Source organism: Hypoxylon fragiforme (assembly GCF_022984875.1).
Source record: "Hypoxylon fragiforme strain CBS 206.31 chromosome Unknown GGS25scaffold_7, whole genome shotgun sequence".
Lineage (NCBI taxonomy): Eukaryota > Fungi > Ascomycota > Sordariomycetes > Xylariales > Hypoxylaceae > Hypoxylon > Hypoxylon fragiforme.
This window is the reverse complement of record NW_026054762.1, coordinates 1,323,098-1,345,152: the sequence shown is the minus strand read 5'-3', so window position 1 is coordinate 1,345,152 and position 22,055 is coordinate 1,323,098. Positions and strand designations below refer to the sequence as shown.

Here is a 22,055-nt window from a genome sequence, read left to right as displayed (position 1 = left end):
TCAAAACGCAGGGTTCTCTGACCAGCCTTAATGTAATGGTGTCAACCGAGAGAGTGCGTGCAGATTGTCGACTAGGCTAGATCTGAGTTGAAGTCGGAATGCAACAGACACATAAACCCATGTAGTATGTAATATACCTAGGTTAGGCAATTAATCAAGAGTGAGGAATGGGGGAACACTATAGCATATAGCGCAGCAACCAGGCGAAATCCGAACGGGATAAAACGCCTACGAGAAATGCCTAGGTAGATTTGAAGATGACAGCCAAGCTTGTACGCGTTATGTGTCTATCATGACGAGATATCGTGACTCGGTGGAGAGAATCTAAACTAGGTAGGTACGGCTGCATTCAACTTCAGTCGCACCAACCAGATACTGAGATCGAGGGCCCAAAATCAAGGGAACAAGGAGTTGGAAGGATCTCTGGCTACTTGGAAACGTTAAAACGGCTACCGACTCCTTATCAGGTAAGTCTAGTTACCTACCTAGGTGAAGAGGGATGGAAACGGACAAAGAGAGGCCCAAGTTCCAAAGCCGGATGGGTCGACGGCGAAATTATTGATAATCCCCCGATACTACCCAGGCCCCGTGTTCCTTGTTCCGGCCTATGGATTTCACCAAAATTAGGGAATGTAGCCAACTCCGGGAACAGCCCCCGGCCTATAACATTTCTACCGGGCTTCTGGTTTCAATGCCGCTGCATTGCTTACTTTTACTTACTATGGCATTCATTCGGTGAATGAGTTGTCTGTCAACGGCATGTCATGGCAAAGGAGAGCAGTGCATCCATACCACCAAGCATCGTGGCATGAATGCCACGAGGCTAGGTAGGTAGATCGCAAATGCAACCCTGGCGTTGGGTTGGACCGTTGCCTTTGTACCTACCTCCTACCTAGGTACCTAGGTAGGCAGGTAAACGGGCAGGTTCCGAGGCTTCGATCCCCCTCACTGATCTCAGATCCCATTAGTTAGGAACCTACATCATCGTACATCTGAGCTGTATATAAGAGCGGGATAAATTTTTCGTCAATCGTCAACTACACCCCAAAACAGTACTTATAAAATCTTTCTTCCGCTTTATTTCACTCTCGTGTGGTACTGTGATGTAGATAAGCAACGTTAGTAGGTAGATCTCCTTGAAGAAACTATCAAGGTCACTTTTGCTTCATTTACTCCAGGTCAGCTAGTGTTTGTCGGTAGTCAACTTCGGCACGGATGAGCGGCGCGCGCACCGATCAAGTTAAAGAAGAAATTTTTATTTTAGAATCCGGGAACATATATCATAGGCGAGGAGGAGAGGAGACGAGTTGTTCTAGCTCTTCCCTGTTCTATGCATTCCATGGTCCGATTCGAGGTCTTATCTTGGCAGCATAGATAAAGGGACTCTATACGCGGCATTGCTGGAGGATTACCGATACGTTGCGAAGCTGTTCGGCATGGTGGCTTGGTGTTCGTATTGGAAATGAGCACTATATTTGGACATATATATCGATCTACAGGTTTTCCATCCATCAGGTTAAATCAGAATGTGAAGGCATCGACGCTGGATAGATATGAATAAATGTGAAAGACTTTGGAAGTTTAAAGTAAGAAAATGTGAACAAAATGGACCCCATAGATGAAGTAAGACCACCCCTCTTCCACCCCTCTTTACCCCCACAATGCCCCAGACTTTGGGAGGGGGTGAAGGCTACCTACATAAGGGCACTGTGAATCCTTCAAGGCTTCTACGCAAGTTATCTGCAGGTACCTATTTTAGTGCCTCGAAAACACAAAAGAAAACAAAATGAGGGCGTTCAATATTTAGTTCAATCGACTGATGCCGTGCCTTTAAATCACATGTAAAATTCGACAATATTGACTGTCGCGTCACTGAACATGACATCTGAAAGTACATACGACTTGGGTTCGAGTCTGGACCGTTCAAGATCGGGCCTGTTTGAAAAGGTGCAATACTAAGTACCTCGGTACTGATGACGACCGAGGACCCTGAAATTTATGGAAGCGCCATAAATTCTCCAAACATTAAAGCTACCTAGCGGGGCTTAGCGCAGATACGTAAGTGCATGTCTTGGCTTTATGGACGTAAATTTATCGGAAGGTCTCGGGTCAAGGTTCAAGGTTGAATTCAATGAATTGGCATGTACGAAGTACTAGTTACGTACCTCTGTCACAATATCTCAGATCTTATCTACTATCGATAAGATGAAATCACCAACATTAGTTCACAGCTTAAGATTCAAGAACGTCAAGATTCTTTCCATTTATGGTAACTTATATGTGATTACGTATCTAGTTACGCACATTATTTTACCATGGCTTCAGAGACAACCAATGCGACAACAAGGCTGAGGCCGTCCAACACATCTGGCTGGTTGACTATACCAGCCCCGCTAGCTCGACTGTTCAAGAAGTTCCCGCTCTTAACTTATCCTCCCAACGAACTACCTATCCGTGCGCCGAGTAGCAGAGATGTCGCGACCCTATACGTTTTCATATCAGAACCAGATGCGCTGAAAGGACTACCCAGCTACAACCCTTCATGCCTTAAATGGCAAGTATGTCGCAACCCTAATATCTCTTCTTGAGGATTCGCAAGCTCACAGCCAACTTAGACCTTTCTCAAGCTAGCTGGGGTTGACTTTCAACTCGTCTCTTCCAACAACCATGCCTCCCCCACTGGCGCACTACCATTCCTCATCCCTCCATTCAGTCCTCAGAACCCCACCACACATTCCCCCCGACCTATCCCCTCAAGCAAGCTTGAACAGTACCCCGACGAAAAGAGCATATCGAAAGTCCCCGGCACCCTCAGCCTTAAGCTAGAAGCCTACGAATCGCTCCTCGACCACCGCATACGAAACGCCTGGCTCTACTCGCTGTACCTGTCTCGGCCAAACTCCGCGCTCCTGTCCCGCCTCTACGTTGCGCCGGTTTCTCAGTCGAAGATCGTGAGGACGACGGTGCTATACCAACTGCGCCACGCGGCCGAGGCCGAGATCCTGAGGTCGATGGGCTCGCCGAGGGTGGATCCGAGAGCGCTGTACGATGGTGCGAAGGAGGCGTTCGAGGCCCTATCTACCGTACTCGGCGCAGAGGACTGGTTCTTCGGGACGTCGGAGCCGAGTCTGTTCGACGCTGCGGTGTTCGCTTACACACATCTCCTACTCGACGACGGGCTGGCGTGGGGTGAGCGGAGACTCTCGGATATCGTGGGAGACTTCCAAAATCTGGTCGAGCATCGCGATAGGATATTCCGGAGATGTTGGGGTTCGGAAGGCAGCTGAGCAATGACAGGCAGGTTAAGCTCCTGTTAGAATGTACATGCTGCTAGCAATACCGTCATTCAACTTTGAAATTGCCGTTTCGTGTATATACTAAGGGATCCTTAGAGATGGAAATATCCCAGTTAAAAAAAGGCTTCAGGTTCATATGATGCTCGCTGGTTATGCTGGTTACCTAGATGCAGACGCCGAACGGGACATGCGTCAAAGGAAGTCGGCATAGGAAAGGGTAAGTCAAGTACTATAACCACCCTCTTCCTGCCCTGATCCCACTCCTCGAATTTGAGTCGCGCAACCCACGCGACGTAGAACATAATCTTATACTTACGTTAACACACGATGCAATTCTATGGTCATCTAATGCCAACTTTCTCGTAGTTAACCTTAGGTAGCTACTCAGTGTATAACACATCAAACAGTATCTCATATACCACGGTTCCTCTCTTGTGAAAGGTACACCGGGAGGATGCAGGCTGACATTGCGCCTTAAAATATGACATGCCATGGATGTGAGCTGCAATAATTCGTGGATGGTTTGGTTGGCCCGTTGCTGTGAAGTGGGCAGGTTTGCTGAGGAGTGTAGGCTTCCGGGTTTAGGAGGGACTTTGAGTTAAGGGGCTATAAGGGGCTCTTTCAGGAACATTCTTACTAATCCGGTAATGGGATGTAAGGAAATGTCTCTTCATGAATAATGCTTCGTGACGGGGTACCTTTTCTCTATATATTATCACTTATCAACAATTCTTTCAACGTGAATAGCCCATTGTAGAAGTATAGGCCATAAGCTGCTAAGTAGGTATCTCCTTTAAAGGAACCGCCGTTCTAACTTTCAGCTTTTGTCACCGATCTCTTAGCCTGTGATAATTTACGAATAGATATTCACGATACATAGGAAGGCAGGCAGGTGCTCTAAAAGTATATTGTAACTCAAAGTCTGACCTCAAGCAACCTGTATACTTTCCCACAATAATGTCATCCGTGGATGTGCATACCTCGAGCCGCTGATTCAGGGGAGTGGAGGCAAGTTTTTTGTTGAAGCCATAGGTATATTCAAAGTCGCTCGATGTTTTGGATGAGTCTCTTTGCATCCTGCTTGCATTTCCACGGCGTGACACGACTCTCGCGTATGTTCAGGCTGGGCGAGGTGTGGACGTTGAAGTATTCCTCGATATCGCTTTCATCTTCCGAATCTGAGACGTAGGAATTCTCTTCGCTCTCCTTCTCTGGATTTGGGCCGCCTGATGATCCTCCTCCTCCGGCAATACGCTTTGAAGACATGGTGGTGGATGAGAAGATGATGATATGTAGGGTATTTGGTGATCCTTATTGCAAAGGAAGTTGGATATTTGTATTCATCTAGGCACTTGGATAATTAGTGATGTGTGAGTCTCCCAGGGATCAATTGTTGCTCGAATATGAAGTGATCCAAATTTGGGCACTGGACTTGGCTTTGTAGAAGTATGACAAAAGACAGACATGTCAAACTGAACCCAAAATTCATGATAGATACATCAATACTAGCTTACTTAGCCCTTATGATATTGATGTGAGCAGCTTATATCCTTCCGGGCCGACAAATCTCATGATCTTAGTAGAAAACTTGCTCATTTGACTGATCACAAGACGACAGACGAGCAGGTAGCTGATGTCATCACTATCTAAGGTTTACAGAGCACCACATGATATACATTAGAAACCAACACAACATCTATAGGCAACTGCCATCCAGGTAGCTAGAACCAAGGATTCCACCTTCGCGTGTTGTGTAGCTTCTCAGCACCACTATCGTATACGGTAAGCCAGTCGTTCTTACTTATCTGCTGCCAGTCCATGTTATTCTCCTGTCCCAGACACCTGTAGCAATTCCAGCCATATGCCTCAGCATACAAGTCAAGCAACTCGTCCTTTCCAAGTTGCTCCCAGCCTTCCAGACTCAATACCACGCTCTCTTCACAGCTAACGACCTCGAAGATCGAAGGACTCGTGCGGCGAGAGCAGATGACACAGCATCTCCTTCGCGGCTCTGGAGCAGGCGATAGCGTAGGCAAGGGCTGCTTGTGTAGGTGTTGCGACTCGTGGGTCAAGCTCCCTATTTTGGCCTGGCCAGATGGATCGTAGCGCCTCCGACGGTGCTGCTGTACCGCGACTCGCTTCGCCATCTGCACATCCAACACGAAGTGCTTGACCAGCGCCAGTCTCTGGATCCGGGGAGAAGTTGGCCACCGCCTCTCAGCTGCCAGCTGGGCCCTTCTGTCCAAGGTCTGCTTGGCAAGATTTATTTTTAATGTTAAGCGGGTGCTCTGGGAAAGTTTTTCGGGGTAGGTAGGTAGTTATACGATAATAGAAGATTGCGAAAGTCACGTACCATCTCCGCCTGGAGCTTACGCATCATGATCTCCTCCCGGAGTAGCGCGTCGAACGTCCGCCGCCAATCGAAGGTGATGCCAAGCCCCTCGCTTTCCACTTTCAGATCGACGATGTCTGTGTCATTGACGATGTACCCACCGGTCATGCCACGGCATAAGACCCCCTCGCCCAACCTTAGGTGTGCAACCCGGTTCTCGAAACTGTACTGGTCCCACAGCGTCCGGATATGGTCCTTGTTCAGGGAATCTGAGGGGCTGGCTGCCGACGTCTGGAACCGAACCCGTCCACTCTCGAAATTAACACCCTCTCTATCACGATCGGCCACCGTGTAGTCCATCTGGCACCGGGACCCAGAGTACAGCGTGATGGTGAGCTTCGGTACCCACTGGCGATAGAAGTGGCGTTCGATGCGGCGCATCTGCCGCCTGGCCATGTGCCGTAACGTGGTCCATTGATATGCAGGGTCCTGGTCGTAGTCGTCGATCAACAAATCCAAGATCCGCTCGATCAGCTCCAGGGGAAGCTTCCCCCAGAAACCCGCTACTACCACTACCGGGACCATGGCAGCGAGAATAGCCTGGCGACGAATCAGTCGGTGGTGGCTTCTTTCCCCCTTCCCCTTTCGGTATCAATTCACTTAAAGATGCGCAAAGAAAGGGAATCCTCCTCGCCTCGGTCTAGGAGATGGATGCCATCATAATATATGTCACGGAACTGAACTCACGGCTTGACAGTACATAGTACCCACCAACAGCGAAGCTTGCAATATTTCCCATAATGTTCATTGGCCTCGCGGCATTAAGATATATATATAAAAGAAGGAAAAAAAACACATCAGAAATGTCGGCATCTTACCCCTAGGCGAAGATCGACAGCCAACTCCAGCTAAGCAATCAAACAGATTGCACCCATCCACCCATCCAACCCATCCATTACATCCGCCTCCAAGCTACCTGGCACTGGGATATTGGGCATTCATGGTGTAAGTAGGTAAGTTGGAAGAGCATAGGATAAAAAAGGGAGCCATTCCAGTTACACCGATGACGAAAGGGGATCGGCACTTGGGAGCAATTGCTTGCGCCAGTACGCTGAAATCGCACCGAGCCAATAGAGCCATATCCGGTGGTGGTACTGCTTTCTGACCACACCCGGTAGATCGGCCCGTTTATAATCTGTTGATGCTTCCACCCAAATAGACAGGTGCTCATTTCATGACTCGGAAGAATAAGGAATTCGGTTTTCAAGGAAAGTTTACTGCCAATTCTTTTTTTTTTAGTTTGGAAAGAGGGAAAAAAAAGGGCCGTTTTTCGTCGGAACTCGAGCTCGAGCAATTATCTAGTTACGACTGGCTACCGAGGTCTGGCATAGGTATTTATGTAGATGCTTTCCGTTGGAGACCGAAGCGCTCAATCAATACCTAGGTACTTGATGGGAATCTACCTAGGTTAGGTAGGTAGTCAAGGTATGTATGTATGTTAATATAGGGTTGCCTTTCCACCTTGGGGTTTAATATAGATTTAAATCGCCGAGTGGATGGCCAGCCCTTGCGCTAGGAACCCAACACGTTATCAAGGCAACGTCTCAGACCAAGTACTTACCTAACTAACTACTAGGTAAGCATATAGAGGTAGTTATGAGGTCGCTCAGAGATTCATTGATCATGATATAAATAGCAGTCGCCAGTGCAAGCCAAAATTACTACAGTACGTCACAAGACCACATCAGTTATATCCAACACGTCAAGCAACAAGAACAACAACAGCACGCGAACACGATCAATCAATCAATCAACCAGTGCAAGCGTAGCTCCGATGGCTATTATTTATTTTTGGGGGCATAAATCGTCATAAAAGGCTTTGTTTTGTTTTTGTGCTTCGTCGTCTAACATAACCCGACCTCTTCTCTTCGCAAGGAAGTCGTAGAATCATAATATACACGGTTCTTTTTGGTTTGGGGGCGGTGGGGGTTGTTAAAGCCTGTTCTATCTGCAGTTTTGGGGGGTGGAAAGAGAAAAAAAAAAGGCATGCCTCGAATTTCCCCCCCCTCGTTTGTCCTGTCCTGAGTAGTTGGGTGCTGTGGTCGTTTGGTCGTCGTCGTCGTAATAGTTAGGTTGGGTTTAAGTATTGTCGTCGTCGTTTCAGTTGCGTATGTGTATGTGTATGCCCGGGTATGTTGTGTTTGTGTGTGTGTATATATCCTTTGCTTGCCGTACGCCCGATTCCATGCAAAAGGGGGAAGCGGAAGGGAGGGGGGGGGGTTTACGTTCCAATCCTCCTCCTCCTCCATCCCGCTATCGTTTGCAAGAATTAAAAATTCAAAAACTAAGTAATGGTCATCATATATAGGTCATGTCAATAAATGTAAAAGAAAAAAAAAATTTCCCCAAGTCCTTCTTTCTTTCTTTTGTTTTAATTGATTTCTTTCTTTTTTTTTTTGGCTTCCCAGTTTTTTGGGTTGGGTTGGGTGGGGGTTTTTGTTCATTCATTTCAAGCCGGCCAGAGCGACGTTGTGCATCGATCTCACGTCGTAGTCGATGTCGGCTCGGCTGTCCTGCGGACCGTTTCGACGCCTGCGGGACGAGGTCGAGCCGTTTCTTCGGTGTCGCCTGTGCTCCCGGTCGTGCTTCCGGTCCCCGATCATGCTCGCCGTTTCCGTGCTCTCCGCGGCGCTGAGCTGGGTGTCGTCGGCGTCTGATCCTAGCTGCGAGGCTTTCGGGTACTGGCTGTTGCTATTGCTGCTGCTGCCATTGTTGTTCTGGTTGCTCTCCGCTCGCTCGCCTGCCTTGATGGCCTTGTACTCTTCCAGCGCCCTTCTCAGGATCTGCCGCATGAAGGCCTTGTTGACGTTTCTCCGGACCCGGTCGAAGTACCGCACGACGTCGCCGACGACCATGACCTGGGCGTCGTGGTCGACCTCGACGATGTCGGCGTAGTTGGCCCGCGAGTCCTCCTTCACGCGGAGCTTCCCGGGGCGCAGCTCGATGCCCACGGGCGAGTACGGCAGCCGGCCGTTGTCGTTGCCCGGATTCGGATCGCCATTCGCGAAGATGAACCCTTGCTGGAAGTGGTCTATGCCGGGCTTGGCGAACTCGTGCTTACCGCCTATGGATACGGGTCTGGAATGTTTTGAACCATGGTCAGCCTATATTGATGACGAGCTCGAGCTTCCCCTCCATGGGAAAAATTGATACGCTCGTTCTTTATTATCGTGTTTCTAATTGAATACTCGATTGGATTGTTCACAAGGAAAAAAGGCAAAAAAGGGAAGAAAAAAAAGACCGAATTACAGCGCTGGTATAATTTGATGCACGGGAACGCAAAAAAAGAAAACCAAAGAAGAAAAAAAACACCAATGGAAGAAAGACTAGGTAGGGAATCGAGGACATTTCACTTACATGCAAGCGCAATGATGAGGGAACGTATCGCTATGTCGCAAGACGATAAACCGCGAGTACCCCAGACATTTCCACTCCCACTCAAACTCTGGAGCGTCGGCCCAGAGAAACTCGAATACCTAAACGTCCCAATTCGATTCATTTTTTTAGCCTTTTCTTCCAAACCTATGGTGCGGCTTTTGGGAGAGACAGAGAGAGAGAGGGAAAGACTCACGTCGCCAACTTGCAATTTCGACGCCGGTCCGATCTCGTATCCCTTGAGCGCTGCAGGGCGGACGTCAGCAGTTGCCATAATATATATATATATATATGTATTTTTTCTTAAGAATGGTAGTAGTGTGATGGATGCGTAGAGATGCGTTTATGCGTAACGACCCAACGAGGTGGATTCGAACAACGGCAGTAGTAGCAGGGAGAGGGTCACGGTGTATGCCACGCGAAGGAGGAGGAAAAATAAAAGAAATCAAGCACTAGGTAGGTGTGTAGGTAGGTAGGCAGATACGTGGCGAATCAGGATAAAAACTTACTTAAAGGATGAGCATCGGATCCGTCCTGCGGCACTTCGGACGCATCGTCCCCATAACCTGAGTCACTTCTAATTGTAGCTTGATCGCGTAGTCCCATCTCTGACGAGAGAGAAGAGAAACTAGGAGAAAGGGAGGAAAAGAGAGAAGGGGGCATTAAGAGGGAAAGGCCGAGTTCGTTTCGGAATTATAGTTGGGAAGAAGGAAGGGGGGGGGACTACAAGGTAAGGTAGGGTAGGGTAAAGGAGGGTAGAGGCAGGATAGATAATAGTTACTAAGATAGATAGATAGATAGATAGATAGATAGAGGTAGGGTATGTACGTAGGTATGTATGTATGTATGTATGTATGTAGAGTGAGAGGTATGTAAGCAAGGTAAAAGGTAAGGAATGAACGAATGTACTACACATGTATGTATGAACGAGCGAACGAACGAACCGGGGGGGATCAGGGAATACAAGGGCAAGGGAAGGAAGGGGAAAAGGGAGGGATATGGGATTATGGGATATGGGATGGGATGAGAATATTTGCTTTTTTGCTCTAGTAGGTTCGTAAAAAAAAAAAAGGTCTTTCAAGACTTTTTGCCTAGGTTAGCACGTGTTGGTATACATGATTTAATAATACTATTACTAGGTATAGGTAAGGTAGGTAAATAGGTAGGAAACTACGGAAACTACTGTGTAGGTATCAACTACTGTATGGAAAATGTAAGGTATGTAACTAATGTTGAGACGGTATGGTAGATGAGGTGAGGCGTGTATGTATGTATAGTATCCATTCATATGGATATGTATGCACTTTCTATTATACCATGCCAAATTCCCCCTTTATCAATGGTCGAATGCTTTAGTCGGTGATGCTGCCCAACTCCATTCACTCCACTCCCGTATGCATCTCCTAGCATTCTTCCAGTCTCTTAGCCATTTCCTAGTATTCTTCTGTTGTTGTCAATGGCTGACAAGGGATAGTTGAGGCTCCACCGCCCGCCGACATCCTCTAGGGCTAGTTAGGAACGGTCCAGTTGTCAGCCCAGAACACAAGGGGGGGGAGGGGAGGGGAGGGGTGTACGGCGGGGACACGGCCACCCGGGATGAGGCGGCAAAGTGGATCGTTGGACCATTCAGCTGTCCAGCGAAAGTTGACCACATCGTCACCGCCATTTGGCGCCCACCAACTCCAAACATGTCTGAGAGATAAACCAATTTCACTTACTTCCTCCAAGCGAGCGAAAACCGATTAGTGTCCTTTTTTCTTCTTCTTTTTCTTTCTTTTGTATGTTTTTTTTTTCTCTATTTTCTTTTTCTCACACCACACACAAACACAGACACCCCTCCCCTTCCCTCATCCCCTTCCGGTTTCCCCTTCTCTTTCCCTTTCCTTCTTAGCTTTAGTTATAGAACAAATTTCTCCGTCATCGCAACCCGCATACCCGTCGTCGTTTTACGATTCGAAGGCATATGTCGAGATGCACTCCTCTCTGTATGCCGGCCCGCTGCGGAGTCCAAAAAAAGGTCCCCTTATTTTGAATTTATATATATACCTACCCTTCTTATTGCATTACCGGTTAACCCTACATAGTCACCTCTCCATAGAAAAATGATGGATCGTTCGTCGCTAGAAGATGCCGATTGATGCGAGGCATTGGAGCATGGGAAATCCGCGCTCGTGGTACCCTGACGTCAAAATTAATTCTGGGCCGTGGACGGTATCGGCGCGGCGAAGGGGATGAGGAGGGTACAGTGAGAGTGAGAGTGAGAGTAATAATAGAGAATGTGGATTGTGGATGCTGAACGGGGACGGCCGATCGTTGATGATGGCAATTTGTTCCCCCCAGCCCCGACGGGTCACCTCATTACTCTACCACTCGTACCCCCATCTTCTCTCCCCGTGATCTCGGATCCGGGACTCCAGCGACGTGGTCAAGCCTATTAAACGGTTACGAATCTATTCCTGGAGGGATCGGAATCTTTGCATAGGGGATTCCGGTCCCATAACAAAAAAAGAAAAAAAGAAAAAAGTCTATGCTTTCCATTCGCCATGTGTGGTCACTGTGTGTGGTGCCTTGTGGATAATGGCAAACATCCCAGAATTGCATCATTGTGCTTTCTCCTCCAGTAGTTTCTGGAGCTGTCATGAATATCGGCGCATACATACATGCACACGACAAATTTTGATTACGGATTTTCTCGGCCGCGGGGGACGTGTCAATCAGCAACAGTAGTGTAGTCTTTTTGGGGCGCAACAAAAATCCTACAATTGGTAAGTCTCGAGTTTCTCAGCTTAGCTGGAATTCGCCCATCTTTTGGTCCCTGATCGGCCACTTGGTTCCTGGTATATGACCATCTGTGCACCTTACCTTCCTAGAAAAGGTAATGTGTATGTAGGTATATCGATGCAAGTTGACATGGAGCCATTCGCGATGGCATCGGATTCTAGACATGACTCGAAATGAATACCCAAGATGCGTCCAGGACAGGCTCCGAATAGAATCATCACCTTCCGATGATTGGTAAATCTAACACGAGCATGAAATATGTATGTATATATATATAGGCATCGTCAGATGGATTTCGTCCAATGCCGATTGTTGAAGTATGTAAATCTGGCCTGAAGGTATACCCATCTTCGATGAGATCTCATAACGCCACTCTGAGGGTCGTGTTAGTGATTCAAATGTCGAGATATGTATGTATGTAGGTAGGTATTGAATAATGTTGCAAATGGTCACTCGTATGCTGTCCTGCCAACAAGAAAAAAAGAGGCTTGCCGTCGGAATCGACGTGGACTAGTCTAAATCCCGAGGTTGTGGAAGGCCTCGTATGCAACACGATGCTAGCCCGTCTACGTATGTATCTCACGAATAGGTTCATGCCATCGGCTTTGGCATCATGATCACTGACCTGGTTAGCTTTCCTCGACAGCCCTGGGCTACGTTAGTAGTTTGTGAGCTATACCAGAATTGCCACTGGGATTGATTGTCTGGCAATCGGACAGTGACGCTTCCAATACCGGAAGCTTCACTGACTACCTGCCTGCCTTGGTAGTTAGTGTTCTCGAAAGTAAGTATATATACCGCCAACGAATACGTTCAAGTGACGGCTTGCATACTTAGTTGTCTGCCACCTTCATCCATTCAGCACGGCTTTGACAGCGGGGAAAGGTTGTTTTGAGAGTAGTGGAAGGGCTTCGTCCCAATGACTCATGTCGTATGATAAGAGGATTCCAATCTTAGTGGAGCATCATTCATTACCAAGTGAAGGTCACCATTATGTACGAAGTCAAGTAGGGGACTGGTGATCTCCTTTTTTTTTCTTTCTCTTAATTCTGCCATTCCTCATTTTTGTCCCCCTCGGTCATTGCGATGCCGACGTCGAAGAATGGAAGACCTGACCTCGAAGGCGTGCTAGCCAATGGGTCTTCTAGCCCAGAGTAAATGATGAACGGGTGAGTGCTGTCAAAAAACATGAGTGGGTCTGTTGTAGAAGTCCATCAGTGGTCTTTCTTCTATGTTAGTTCTGCAGGCCAAGCTTCCATCGCTTTTAGGGCCAGATCAGAGAAAAATGGCGCAGCCAAACACGCCATCGATGAACTTGAGCCGGATCTCACGAAGCCAGATGGTATATACAAAATCTTGATGAATGTTGGCCTCGAAATGTGTATTGGGAGGGTGTCGTGAATGTTTTAGACGGCTAAGATCGGGTTCGTCGTGTATGTCATCGGGCTGCGAAGCATACCTTTAAAACCCAAGGTAGAATCTAGTACCGGTATGTGTACGCCATAGCATAGTTGATTATGTCTATTGCCGCAGTAGCCGACTCGGTCTGCTGTAAGGCACTTGATTCGACTGTGATACCTTCCTAAGGCAGGGTTTGAGCGACAATCCCGCTATGCCATCGGTATGAATAGCCTCAACGCTATAGAATGTGCAACGCGGGGAAACCTCTTAATCCGGAGAGGTGCATTGAGCTTCCATGCCACTCATTCTCGTTGGTATCAAAGGTGGGAGTCTCTTGGAAGTTACTGGAACCTCTAGTTGCTCTGAAAGGCTATTAATTAACAACGTGCTTTGGATCGCCTTCCCATTCAACGTTAGGGTACCTAGGTATTCATACTAGGTATCCAATAATTACAAGCAGGGAGAAACTTACCAATGATATCTAGCCTCTTGATTCCGTGTGGTGATTATACTAATGTCATGTGACGCTCATACAACCATTCGAGTTCGTTGTTCCATCTTGAAGATATTATTTATTAGAACAGTCCCAAATTTATCAAGGTAGCTAGCTATATGTCTAATCTATACTTACCTGCCCAAGTGAGTAGAACGTCATCTGCTACTCAATTTGTGTGAACGGATGTAAAGTGCCTAGGTAGCCATTATACTGTTTACGAAGAAACCTTTGTCAATGCAGGCGCTCACTGCTTTATACTTGCCTACCTAGTATACGAGTTAGAGGCCACTCTTTAGGGTTATGGCGATGGGTATAGAGGGAATTTCAGAGCGTATTTTAGAGAAGCTAGGTAATGTTATGATCTATTATATCATATGCTCTTTACTGAGCTACTAAACAATGGAAGCTTAGCCTACGCTACCTACTATTCTGTCATTTGCCTTCAGCATTTGCTTAGTACCCAAGAAAAGATATGGGACTTATGGTGATTTTGTTCGCAGTTTGTGATGTATTGTAGCATGGTAAAGAAGAGCCGAAAATTCGGTAGGTATGGTGTAAGTTAGATTGCTACTCTTTCCTCACAAGGGGTTTTATTTTCAACGACCCTCCCTATTCGTTCACCGACATACTATACTTTTAGACTCCATGATACCTTTTAATATATCAGCCATTGAACACAACCCTTTACAAAGGAAGCTTCTCATGCTTGTAACTCTTCTTCCCTTCTCCTTCACCGTACGCTGCTGTCGTGTGACCTTGCCCCCGGATTTTGTATTTGTAGATCATTAACCCCTCCAAACCTACGGGGCCCCGGGAGTGGATCTTGTTTGTGCTGATACCAACTTCTGTGCCGAAGCCATACCTCATGCCATCGGCAAAGCGAGTAGAGGCATTCCAGTACACGCCCGCAGCATCTATGCTGGACATGAACTGCTCAGCCAGTTCGTCGGAACTGGTTAAGATCACGTCTGTGTGCTTGGAGCCGTGGGTGTTGATGTGAGAGATTGCCTCGTGTACATCTGCCACCGCTTTAATTGCAAGCGTAAGGCTAAGGAACTCGGTGTCGAAGTCAACCTCTTGGGCGTCTTCAAGCTTTTCAACAAGATTAGGAGGTAGTTTGTTAAAAAGCGATGCTTTGGTCTTGGGGTCACAGCGCAGAACGACGTCCTTCTCAATCAGGGCTGCGGCTACCTGGGGGAGGATTGTGCTCAGAGCAGACTCCTGAACCAGTAATGTCTCTAGACTGTTGCAGGCGGCCGGGTAGCTAGTCTTGGAATCGACAATTACATCTGCTGCCATCTTTGCATCTGCCGATTGTTCGAGGAATATGGAGCATAGGCCATCAGCATGGCCGAGAACCGGGATTTTGGTGTTGGATTTGATATACCGAACAAGTTCATTAGAACCCCGGGGGATGACAAGATCGATATACTGGTCTAGGTCCAATAACTGAGGGATTACATCTCTTGTGGTGACGAGCTGGATTGCGCCATTGGGAACCTTTGTCTGATCAAGTGCGGCAGAGATGACTTTGGAGATCGCCACGAAGGACTCGGTCGACTCCTTGCCACCTTTCAAAATAGCAGAATTTCCTGACTTGACTGCAAGGGAGGCGATGTTCGCAATGACTTCTGGCCGTGCCTCAAAGATGATTAAGAGAACACCGATGGGACAGGTGACCCGTGTCAACTCGAGCCCATCATCAAGTTTGGTCCTTAAGGTGATCTTGCCAACTTTGATGGTATTAGTAAGTTATATGAGTGCATAGCATCTAGTACTTAGTATCAAAGTGGAAAAAAATGTTGACTCACCGGGATCCTCAAGGTCTCGCACATCCAATATCCCCTTTAGCATATCCTCCCATTTCCCCTTCTTTCCAAGATCTAATCTAGAAACCAAACTGGGGCTCAACTGGCCATGTGCTGCGGCTGAGCGGGCGACTTCCAGATCACGGGCGTTTGCAGCGAGGATCTCATCTCTAGCTGCAGCCAAGCCAGCATGAATGGCAGTCAAGGCATCATTCCTTGCATCCTCAGACAGGGTAGCAAGAACATGGGATGCTTCTTTGGCCGCCTTAGCAGCATCGGAAGGAGATGCGTTTGTCAGGGACATTGCCGAACTACCTAGTACCTATATGTAGGTACTATTCACAGTGGACATGGATTAGAATGTACTATATTGGGCGCCACCAGTAGTACTGACTCCTATATGTACTTTAGGTATTGGGTATGGTATCAAGATTATGCAGTATAGTGCCAGGCAGTGTATGTAATACCTAGGGTAGTGTAGTAGCGTACCATGTAGTAGTGAGTCTAGTGACTGCCACAGCAGTTTAAATTCAAAGATTTCAAGTTGCGGGAGAAGCCTGACCTACATAGGGGCCCGTTTTAAAAAGGCAAGCCACAGATACGGCTTCTAGCAGGTACCTTAGTATCTACAGTGGAGTTTCAGCCTCCAAAGCTTGGTTTGATCCATTTACAGGGCACCTGCAGTTACGGTTCGGACAATTGAAAGTTCAAAGTTCCACACTTTTGTACATGTACGAAGTTAAACTGTAATATATCATTAATTCAATCTTCAATCTTTAATCTTCAATTTTCAACATCCGATCTTTAACATTCAATGTTGAACTTGGATTCTTTAATCTGACATACCTCGCTATTATAGTCAACCATTTCTTATACTTAAAATTCCAATACTGTCTCTATCACTCTTCGTTCGTTCTATTCAATATACTACATACCTAGATAGGTTCTTACCCAAATACCCACAACGCCTTTCACGCCCGCCGCGGAGCCCGTTCTTCTTGTTCCATTCCTCTTTCTACCCATCCGCCTGGCCGTCCGGGAACCCGTTTCCGAAGAGCTACACACGCTATAGATAGGTGTTAGGTAATTAATACAGAATAGTCTATGTTTCATAACCCTGCGGCAAGGAACATAGCCTCAATATAGCGGCGATGGAGGCGTAGTAGGTAGGTGAGTAGGTTAAGACATCTTCGGAAACGGTTATGCAAATATGTGCCGTTAGGAAATTTCTGCCGGTCAAAAATTCAGCACAGACATGGATAATAAGTTTGCAGGACCAACCAATGCTAACATGCATCCGTATCGATGTCACCATGCCAAAAATCACTGCGATAATGCGGCTTCATAGGCCAACGTGTGAGTCGCTTCTGCTGCCGGCTAAGAACTTGTCGTGTCGGAGTTTCTAGCCGAACAGATTTCCTAGAATCACTGACCTGCGCTCATCATCTCGGGTCTTCGGGCTTACACACACACAGGAGCGATGCTCGGTCTTGCTCATTTCTGCTTGAATCTGCAACCATTCCATTGTTCCCCACCCAAGCTCAAGTAGTGAAATCGCCCAGCTTTTTTGGACAAACAAGCTTTTGTTCTTCTCATTATAGCAATTCTAGGCTCCCCGTCTATCTGAGTGGTAGATGGCAAACTCGATAGTTATTAGGTAGGTATTTGGGTAAAATAGTACATGTAAAATTACCATTCATCCCCTTGGCAACCCCATCGTATCATTCTCTCTACTCACTTGCCCATATTCACATCTTACCTATTCACTATTCCCGTCTACCTACAAGTTTTGGGACTTTAGGGATCTTGGAATCTTACCGCCTCGGCAATTGGATATAATATTCTTAGGATCGCCCACTACAGCGCACTACAAGACACCCCGCCGAAGTCTATGTCGTAATATTCGATCATAGACCTTCTTGTTCTACTTCACCGATATCGGTTTACTACGCCCAGCTCAGCGGGCTCGTTCAATCTTGTCTGGTCCTCACTGCTTGGCACCATAGAAGTTGTCGAATATGACTTTCAAGTCGGAAAAGATAGACGACAGCACCAATAACACCCAATTGCGTGGGGATGGGGCACGCCCAGAAGATGAGGAGACTGCGTCGTCTATAACCACCACAGACCGTAATTTGGAACATAGATCTAGATCTATAGATATTATCCCGGAGCAGCTCCTGACCCCGAATGGAGTCCCAGCAGATGAGGAGGCCGCCGCTGCTGCGCCGAAGGAACGGGCCGCATCTAGAGCGTCATCTGCTCGGTCTAGGCCGCTGTCTATAGTGCCAAGATTGGAACGACGAGGTCTCCTTGCGCAGTTGACCTTTGTCCCGGAGGTCGAGCACCCTTACGACTACCCAAACAGGATCAAATGGACAATAACTGTCTTTGTAGCATTGGCAGCGTGCGCCGCTCCGATGGGCTCTGCCATCTTCTATCGTAAGCACCTAGATACCTCCCGCTATATTATAGCAGCTCCTTTGGCCAATAAATATTAGGCGGCTTACCGAGATCCTATTAGCTGCCTTGCCGGAAATGTCGAAGGACCTCAACGCATCGCCAACGATAGTGAACCTGACGGTAGCGTTGTACATGCTAGCCATGTCCATCTTCCCGCTCTGGTGGTCTTCGTTCTCCGAAACTCTCGGCCGTCGTAGCATCTATCTCTCATCATTCTTCTTGAATGTTGTTTTCTCTCTACTGAGCGGCTTAAGTACTAATATCAGCATGCTCATTGTGTTCCGTGTCTTGTCGGGTGGGGCCGCCGCTTCCGTACAGGCCGTGGGGGCGGGGACCATCGCCGACATATGGGAATCTCGGGAGCGTGGCCGTGCCATGGGCTTCTTCTACCTCGGACCATTAATGGGACCGCTTTTAGCACCCATCTGCGGCGGAGCCCTCACAGAAGCTTTCGGCTGGAGGAGTACCGTGTGGTTTCTAACAGCATACGGAGCACTCGTCTTTATCCTCGTTCTATTTTGCATACCGGAGACTCTGGCCAAGCGTAAACCTGCGGCTGCCATCGAACCGTCCAACTCGGATGGCCTAACGCGGGTTTCTACCACACGCTCCGTGCAGGTGCACACTAAGAAAGCAGCCATATGGCTGAAACGATGTTTCCTCGACCCGCTTGAGATAATTACGTACTTGCGGTTTCCTGCTGTAGCCATAACTGTCTACTTCGCTGCTATCACTTTCGGGTCATTATACGTACTTAATATTGCGATCCAATCCGCCTTCTCGCAGCCGCCTTACAACTTCCCAGCGATCACTATAGGGCTTTTATACATACCTGGCTCGTCGGGTTACTTTGTAGCGTCTATCGTAGGCGGGCGATGGACCGACCGGATCATGGTTCGAGCAGCGGAGAAAGCGCAACGATACGATGCCAACGGGAAGCTCATTTTTCTCCCGGAAGACCGCATGCGCGAAAATACCTGGATATCTGCTACGCTGTATCCCGGGGCATTAATATGGTCTGGCTGGACGCTCCAATACGGCATCCACTGGACAGCGCCGTCGGTGGCTCACTTCTTTTTCGGCGTGGGCAGTATGCTCGTCTTCAGTGCCGTCACCACCATGCTCACCGAATTCATGCCGCGGCGCAGCAGCAGCGGCGTTGCACTCAACAACTTTGTGAGGAACATCTTCAGCTGCACCGGTGGTATAATAGGACAGCCTCTCATCGACGCTATAGGCATAGGATGGCTGATGACGGCGGTGGGGTTGATCGCTTGGATAAGCGGGAACGCGTGTCTGTGGTTCTTGAGGAAGAACAGTCGCAAGTGGAGGGAGCAGATGGATAAGGCTCTCAGTCAATGAATGAAATATACCTATTTAAAATCTAATGGAGCTTGGCTAAAGCTCTGCTCCTATTCACGATGTACACCGGCTTGGTGTCTACTTGGGTACCTACCTAGGTAATGAATTATGAGATATTTCCATCTTGGCTGAGTATCTTTACAGCGTTCAGCGGGTAGATGGTTAGGTAGCATAGCGTGTTAGTTACTTTTATTTCCCGGGCCTGTACGTAAATGCTAGATAGAGGTCTAAGAAGCGTCCCAATGCAGCTTTTCCCCTTGAACCACAGTCGAGGTTTGGATGCCAACCTTTGAATGCGCATGAGTACCTACATACCTACGTACCTATCTACCCTACATCTAGATACCTACTAAGAACCCTCCTCCTCCTCCTCCTCCTCAGCAAACAACTTCCCCAAAGCCTCCAAACTAACATTCCCACCACTAAACACGATGCCCACATCCAAACCCTCCCCCTCCCCATCCCCCTCCTCCTCATCATCACCACCCACCTCCCTCTCCAACCACTCCCCAAACTCCCCATCGTACAGCGCGACCGCCAACGGCACGGCCGCGCTCGGCTCCACGACGATCTTCATCCTCTCGTAGACGAGCCGCAGCGCGCGCCGTATCTGCGCGTCGGTCACGCTGTAGAAGCCGGCGACGAGGCGGCGCTCGTAGATGACGGACCACGGGTGGGCGCCGACGGGCGTGCGCAGGCCGTCGGCGATGGTCAGCGAGGAGACGGCGGGGATCCGGGCGCCCTCGGGGGACTGGTAGGCGCGCTTGGCGTCGTCGGCGCCTTGGAAGGAGGGCTCGGTGCCGAAGACGAGGATGCCGGTGTCGGCGCAGGAGAGGGCTACGCCGGAGAGCACTGGGTTTGGAGGGGGGGAGGGGGTTAGTTTGTTTGAAGTGAGTGCGTGGAGGACGGAAGGTAAGAAAGAAAGAGGCTTGGATGAATGAATGAATGAATGAATGGGTTGGATGAAGATCGCAAAGCAAAAAAGCACAAAAAGTAAAATGATAAAAAGTGAAAAAAGAACAAAAAAAGCTAAAAAGATAACTGCCCATCCTGGGGTCGAACCAGGGATCTTCTGATTTAGCTGCTTTGCTGTAACTAACAGTCAGACGCCTTTACCACTGGGCCAATGGGCAATTGATGCTAGAATCCACTGCTAAACTAGTTCTTGTATTATGGTGCGGCTGGGCTTACTTACCATAGGTGAATCGAAACTTTTTTTTTTGGTGGCGGCGCGAACGCTAGAAAACCGAAATGGCGTAGAAAACGAAAAAAGAAAAAAGAAAACAATCTGACAAAAGTGAAAAGGGGAACGGAAAGGGAAAAGATGAAAAAGAAAAAGAAAAAGAAAAAAAAAGAGAGAACTTACTCCCACCACCACCACACGGCGCCAGAATAACATCCAAGCCCTTATTCCTCTTCTTCTTCCCCTTCCTCCCTCCTCCCCCAAACCCATACGCACCCCCCTCCCGCATCATACCCTCAACCTGCTCCTGGAACTCCAGCCCGAGCGTCCCCTGCCCCAGAATGATGTCCGGATGATCGTACGGCGGCACGAGGCGCGCGCCCGTGTCCCGCACGACCTGCGCGGTGACGGCCTCGCGCTCGACGCTCGTGCTGCCGCTGAAGACGACGCGCGCGCCGTAGCCCTTGGTCGCGGCGATCTTGGGGGCCGCCGAGATGGAGGGCATGACGATGTGCGCGGGTATGTTGTTGGCGCGGGCGGCGAGCGCGAGGGCTTGGGCGTGGTTGCCTTTTTTGGAAGCTGTTAGCTCTGTGTTCTTCTTGTGTGTAGCGAGAGAGAGAGAGAGAGAGAGGTTCTGGGTATCTAGGCTTAGTCTGCTGAATGGATGATTCTTCTCACATATACCCCTTCTGCTCCCGCCTTTCTGGATCCCGCTGTTAACGCTTCCCTCATCGTATGCTCACTCTCTTTTCTTCACAGCACGTGCAGGTAATCCGTATGCAACCAAGTATTCGCTACCTTCCCCCGCCTCCCCTCCCCTATCCCCCTTCCATCACAGCTTCCAAAGCCCAAACCTCTCAAGAAAAGGGTAATAAAAAAAAAGAAGGGGAACAAAAGTAGAAAAAAAAGAAAAAAAGAAACCAGCACAAACCAGAACTATGCGTAACAACGCCCCTCTCCCACTTCCCCCCTTCCCCCCACCACCCCGGCTCCTTCTTAAGCCTCTCGATCGCATGGAACGCGCCTCGCGCCTTGAACGCGCCCACCTTTTGGAAGTTCTCGCACTTGAACCAGAGCCGCACCTTCGGCCTCTTCTTCTTCGTCCCCCCTTCCCCTCCCTTTCCTCCGCCACCTCCTCCGCCTGTTATCCTCTCCGACACCAGCGCCGACAGCGAAGAGCTGGTCATCACGGGCGTCTGGTGCACGAAGGGCCGGATGAGCTCGCGCGCCTCCTGCACCGATGCCCGGGTTAGGGGCGGGCTTGTTGAGGGGTCTGCCATTTCGTTTCTTCTTTTTTCTTCTTCTTTTTCTTCTCTTCTTTTCTTGTCTTTCCTTTTTCCGATATTCTTCTTCTATTTTAGGTTGATACTAGGTATGTACTTAAGGGTTTAAATAGTAAAGAGTAGTCAAATAAAAAGAGAAAGTGTTCTAGTGCGCAAGACGAAGACTTGCAAGATGATTCTCGAACCAGTCAAAATGATACAATTTATTATCCGAG

General features: G+C 48.4%; 6 protein-coding genes and 1 non-coding gene across 7 annotated transcripts; 2 read left to right on the top strand and 5 right to left on the bottom strand.

Moving 5' to 3' along the window:
- The first annotated feature begins 2,179 nt into the window (after nucleotides 1–2,179).
- GGS25DRAFT_498994 (uncharacterized protein) lies at nucleotides 2,180–3,992 on the top strand. The gene is made up of 3 exons (XM_049261739.1): nucleotides 2,180–2,558; nucleotides 2,616–3,513; nucleotides 3,663–3,992. Exons 1-2 carry the CDS (start codon nucleotides 2,316–2,318, stop codon nucleotides 3,285–3,287), a joined length of 915 nt encoding a protein of 304 aa, XP_049114639.1. The 5' UTR covers nucleotides 2,180–2,315; the 3' UTR covers nucleotides 3,288–3,513; nucleotides 3,663–3,992.
- A 989-nt stretch (nucleotides 3,993–4,981) lies between these two features.
- GGS25DRAFT_367609 (uncharacterized protein) lies at nucleotides 4,982–6,676 on the bottom strand. Its single transcript, XM_049258161.1, has 3 exons — nucleotides 6,507–6,676; nucleotides 5,650–6,228; nucleotides 4,982–5,545 (listed from the first exon to the last, which is right to left on the bottom strand). The coding sequence occupies exons 2-3, from the start codon at nucleotides 6,211–6,213 to the stop codon at nucleotides 5,018–5,020; spliced, it is 1,092 nt and encodes a 363-aa protein (XP_049114638.1). The 5' UTR covers nucleotides 6,214–6,228; nucleotides 6,507–6,676; the 3' UTR covers nucleotides 4,982–5,017.
- A 1,456-nt stretch (nucleotides 6,677–8,132) lies between these two features.
- GGS25DRAFT_523645 (uncharacterized protein) lies at nucleotides 8,133–9,669 on the bottom strand (the record flags this gene model as incomplete). The annotated part of the gene is made up of 4 exons (XM_049264462.1): nucleotides 8,133–8,766; nucleotides 9,046–9,164; nucleotides 9,260–9,309; nucleotides 9,573–9,669. 4 exons carry the CDS (start codon nucleotides 9,667–9,669, stop codon nucleotides 8,133–8,135), a joined length of 900 nt encoding a protein of 299 aa, XP_049114637.1.
- A 4,412-nt stretch (nucleotides 9,670–14,081) lies between these two features.
- GGS25DRAFT_498979 (gamma-glutamyl phosphate reductase) lies at nucleotides 14,082–16,084 on the bottom strand. Its single transcript, XM_049261738.1, has 2 exons — nucleotides 15,553–16,084; nucleotides 14,082–15,474 (listed from the first exon to the last, which is right to left on the bottom strand). Exons 1-2 carry the CDS (start codon nucleotides 15,851–15,853, stop codon nucleotides 14,426–14,428), a joined length of 1,350 nt encoding a protein of 449 aa, XP_049114636.1. The 5' UTR covers nucleotides 15,854–16,084; the 3' UTR covers nucleotides 14,082–14,425.
- Nucleotides 16,085–17,151: 1,067 nt separating this feature from the next.
- Nucleotides 17,152–19,427, top strand: GGS25DRAFT_367319 (major facilitator superfamily transporter multidrug resistance). Its single transcript, XM_049258159.1, has 3 exons — nucleotides 17,152–17,206; nucleotides 17,337–17,991; nucleotides 18,074–19,427. The coding sequence occupies exons 2-3, from the start codon at nucleotides 17,568–17,570 to the stop codon at nucleotides 19,372–19,374; spliced, it is 1,725 nt and encodes a 574-aa protein (XP_049114635.1). The 5' UTR covers nucleotides 17,152–17,206; nucleotides 17,337–17,567; the 3' UTR covers nucleotides 19,375–19,427.
- A 296-nt stretch (nucleotides 19,428–19,723) lies between these two features.
- Nucleotides 19,724–21,837, bottom strand: GGS25DRAFT_523642 (tryptophan synthase beta subunit-like PLP-dependent enzyme; the record flags this gene model as incomplete). Its single annotated transcript, XM_049264461.1, has 3 exons — nucleotides 19,724–20,226; nucleotides 20,741–21,124; nucleotides 21,489–21,837. The coding sequence occupies 3 exons, from the start codon at nucleotides 21,835–21,837 to the stop codon at nucleotides 19,724–19,726; spliced, it is 1,236 nt and encodes a 411-aa protein (XP_049114634.1).
- On the bottom strand, nucleotides 20,416–20,507 carry GGS25DRAFT_t73. The gene has a single exon. It is a non-coding gene; the product is annotated as a tRNA-Asn (tRNA).
- Nucleotides 21,838–22,055: the final 218 nt, after the last annotated feature.

What these genes read in the sequence shown, in the direction of transcription:
- GGS25DRAFT_367609 (XM_049258161.1), bottom strand. Translation starts at nt 6,213, where the DNA reads ATGGTCCCGGTAGTGGTAGTAGCGGGTTTCTGGGGGAAGCTTCCCCTG. An exon ending in GTAAGCTCCAGGCGGAGATG is followed by an intron (nt 5,546 to 5,649) that starts GTACGTGACTTT and finishes CTTGCCAAGCAG; the next exon opens with ACCTTGGACAGAAGGGCCCA.
- GGS25DRAFT_498994 (XM_049261739.1), top strand. Translation starts at nt 2,316, where the DNA reads ATGGCTTCAGAGACAACCAATGCGACAACAAGGCTGAGGCCGTCCAAC. An exon ending in CTTCATGCCTTAAATGGCAA is followed by an intron (nt 2,559 to 2,615) that starts GTATGTCGCAAC and finishes CAGCCAACTTAG; the next exon opens with ACCTTTCTCAAGCTAGCTGG.
- GGS25DRAFT_367319 (XM_049258159.1), top strand. Translation starts at nt 17,568, where the DNA reads ATGACTTTCAAGTCGGAAAAGATAGACGACAGCACCAATAACACCCAA. An exon ending in GGGCTCTGCCATCTTCTATC is followed by an intron (nt 17,992 to 18,073) that starts GTAAGCACCTAG and finishes AGATCCTATTAG; the next exon opens with CTGCCTTGCCGGAAATGTCG.
- GGS25DRAFT_498979 (XM_049261738.1), bottom strand. Translation starts at nt 15,853, where the DNA reads ATGTCCCTGACAAACGCATCTCCTTCCGATGCTGCTAAGGCGGCCAAA. An exon ending in GCGAGACCTTGAGGATCCCG is followed by an intron (nt 15,475 to 15,552) that starts GTGAGTCAACAT and finishes ATACCATCAAAG; the next exon opens with TTGGCAAGATCACCTTAAGG.